General features: G+C 45.2%; 1 protein-coding gene across 1 annotated transcript in view; it reads left to right on the top strand.

Moving 5' to 3' along the window:
- The first annotated feature begins 867 nt into the window (after positions 1-867).
- Positions 868-2,794, top strand: part of DTD2 (D-tyrosyl-tRNA deacylase 2 (putative)) — an 11,187-nt gene continuing 9,260 nt past the window's right edge. The window contains exon 1 of the mRNA XM_015415191.1: positions 868-1,055. Coding sequence (XP_015270677.1) covers positions 945-1,055 — 111 coding nt within the window. The 5' untranslated portion in view covers positions 868-944. The remainder of the gene's footprint in view (positions 1,056-2,794) is intronic.

Raw genomic sequence — 2,794 nt, 5'->3', positions numbered from 1 at the left:
ATAAGCAAAGTCCCGCTGATTCTTTTGGAATGGGCATTGAAGTGTAATCTTATCTAAATAGTATGCAGAGGATAGTTATTATTGTATCGTATAATTATTGTAATCTGCAAACAGGGTTGCCAATCTCCAGGTTAGGGTTGCCAGATCTTGGTTGAGAAATACCTGGATACTTTGAGGGTGGATCCTGAGGAGGGCAGGGTTTGGGGAGGGGAGGGATTTCAATGGGGTATAATGCAATAGAGTCCACCTTCCAAAGAGGCCATTTTCTCCAGGTGAACTAATCTCTGGGGCCCCGGGAATCAGTGGTAATCTCGGGAGATCGCCAGCCACCACCTGAAGGTTGGCAACCCAATTCCAGGTGGGACCTGGAAATGTGACAGAGATCAGTTCCCCTGTAGAAAACGGCTGCTTTGGAGGGTGGATTTTATGGCATTATACCACACTATAAGGGCCTGTTCCTTTCCGAACCCCGCCCTCCCCAGGCTCCACCACCAAAATCTCCAGGTATTTCCTACCCCAGAGCTGGCAACCCTATCTCTAGACATTACACTAACATAGACTACTAGAATAAATCAGTGTAACAGAAACGCTGCTTCTGCGTGATCGCGAGCCAACCAGCACGAACGTACTGCTGGTACAAGCCATTTAAAAAAAATTCTAAATGAACTCAACGTCAGTAAATCAATGTTTTATAAAATCTGCATACTGATTGGCCAAGACCTTCCCGTGTTTTCATACAATGCTTCCGGGACATTCTGGCGGATAGTTTTCATCTGAACTCGCTCTTTCTCTATGGTTTTGACGTCAACTCCTTCCTGGCTTTGCCATTAGAAAGTGACATGAGAAAACCAGGGGGCGGGATTCGTCTTGAAGAGCAGTTGGGAGAAAAGGGCTGGGAGGAAAGACTAGCTGTCATTGCCTGTGTGCTGCAGACATCTGTGGGCATGGCCGATTGCAGCCAGGCTCCGGTAGCTCGGGCGCTCTTGCAGCAGTGCTTGTATGCTAGGTTACAGGTGAAGCCTCCTGAGTCAGGTTCCGAAGCCGAATGCGTAGAGGTAACTTCTGTACTGGCGGGTTGGTTGCGGAATCGCTCTTACTTTCCTTAGCAGATGCCCGGGGGCGATGGAGTAGCTCGTCTTTTCTTGTGCCTGCCTTCTCTGCAGTCGCCTACTTTAAGACTTCGGATTTCTTATCCGAAATCAACTTCCAACCCGGTTAAAAGAATTTTAAATCTATTGTACATCATCCTGCTTTCTGAAATCATTAAGAGCTTCTGCTGGAGATGATGATAACGCTTAGCAGGATTTTTGCTAGAGTGCCGGAGTCGGACGTGTTTCGGATATACTATTGGAATGATCAGAGGTCACGGAGCGTGGCGGCTGTGAAACGTTTTCACTCTTTTCACTGCTCTTGCTTCCGTCGGGTTTGTGATACGAATGTGAAACGCAATAATATCGCACTACAGATTTGCATTACAAATTGGTGGAAGGGCGATTTAAGCCTCATATGAGGGTGCAGAGCGAATTGTGAACCCGGAAGTCCCTGTTCCCAGCTTCACCTCTGCTACTCATCAGTCCATTGGCCTTGGGCAAGCCACTCTCCGTAAAATACCAACCTTCCTCTCAGTTCAGTCTTCCCTCCTACTGATGTACCTTCCAGGATGGTTGTAAAGAGTATTACTGAGATAATGTAAATGAAGTGCTTTGAGCACTCTAAAGTGCCAGATCAGTTTTAAGTATTGCAAATAACCCCTAGTTTAGTGGTAGAACATTGCTTTGAATGCAAAATGCCCATTTTGACTGAGACAGCCTGGGTTAGATGGACCAATCACCTAAAGCAACTTTATTAATATATTCAGTTTTTGTTGCTTGGGTGACATCCCTCAATAGAGAACAGTGCTTAATTTCTAAAGTGAGAGGGCTTGTAATTAGGCTACTGCCGCAGCCTTAGAACCTCTAATTGCAGGGATGTGGGGATTACATAAATATTATTATGATCTATACATCATTGTGTCCCTGAGAAAAAGGCAAGGCATGCTGACTCAGTAAATGGGACAGAAATAAGGCCCAAGTGTTTACAGAGCTGAGAATGCTGAAGAAAGATTACATATTGTTTTGAAATAACCAGCCAGTTTGTTGTTTTCTGTTACAAATTTATTGGGTAAAGCCTTTTGGGACCCCATCATGGTCCCAAAGAAAAGAGAAATGGGGGAGGACTTTTCTCTAAAGGTCTTAAATTAAAGCAGTGTTTGTATAGGAAGACCTACTGTCCCATCACAGATTATTTATAGCCCTTTGCAGGTATTATGTTGGACTATGTGTACGGGGAGAATGAACTACATGTGATCCTCCTAATTAAAACAGATTTGTCGTCTGAAGGGGGCAACAGGCATATATTTCAGCTGTAGAACACACATTACCACATCATCATCATCATCATCATCATCATTATATTTAATTTAAGAACATAAGAGACGCCAATGTTGGATCAGGCCAAAGGCCCATCCAGTCCAACACTCTGTGTCACACAGTGGCCAGAAATACCAGTGCCATCAGGAGGTCCAGCAGTGGGGCCAGGACATTAGAAGCCCTCCCACTGTTGACCCCCCCAAGCAACAAGAAGACAGAGCATCACTTGCCCCAGAGCCCCTAGCTATACCTTGTGGCTAATAGCCACTGATGGACCTCTGCTCCATATGCTTATCTAATTCCCTTTTGAAGCCATCCATGCTTGTAGCACCCACCACTTCCTGTGGCAGTGAATTCCAAGTGTTAATCACTCTTTGGGTGAAGAA

This window comes from Gekko japonicus, unplaced genomic scaffold (assembly GCF_001447785.1).
Source record: "Gekko japonicus isolate JY-2015 unplaced genomic scaffold, Gekko_japonicus_V1.1 scaffold83, whole genome shotgun sequence".
NCBI classification, from domain to species: domain Eukaryota; kingdom Metazoa; phylum Chordata; class Lepidosauria; order Squamata; family Gekkonidae; genus Gekko; species Gekko japonicus.
This window is presented reverse-complemented; position numbering and strand designations above follow the sequence as displayed.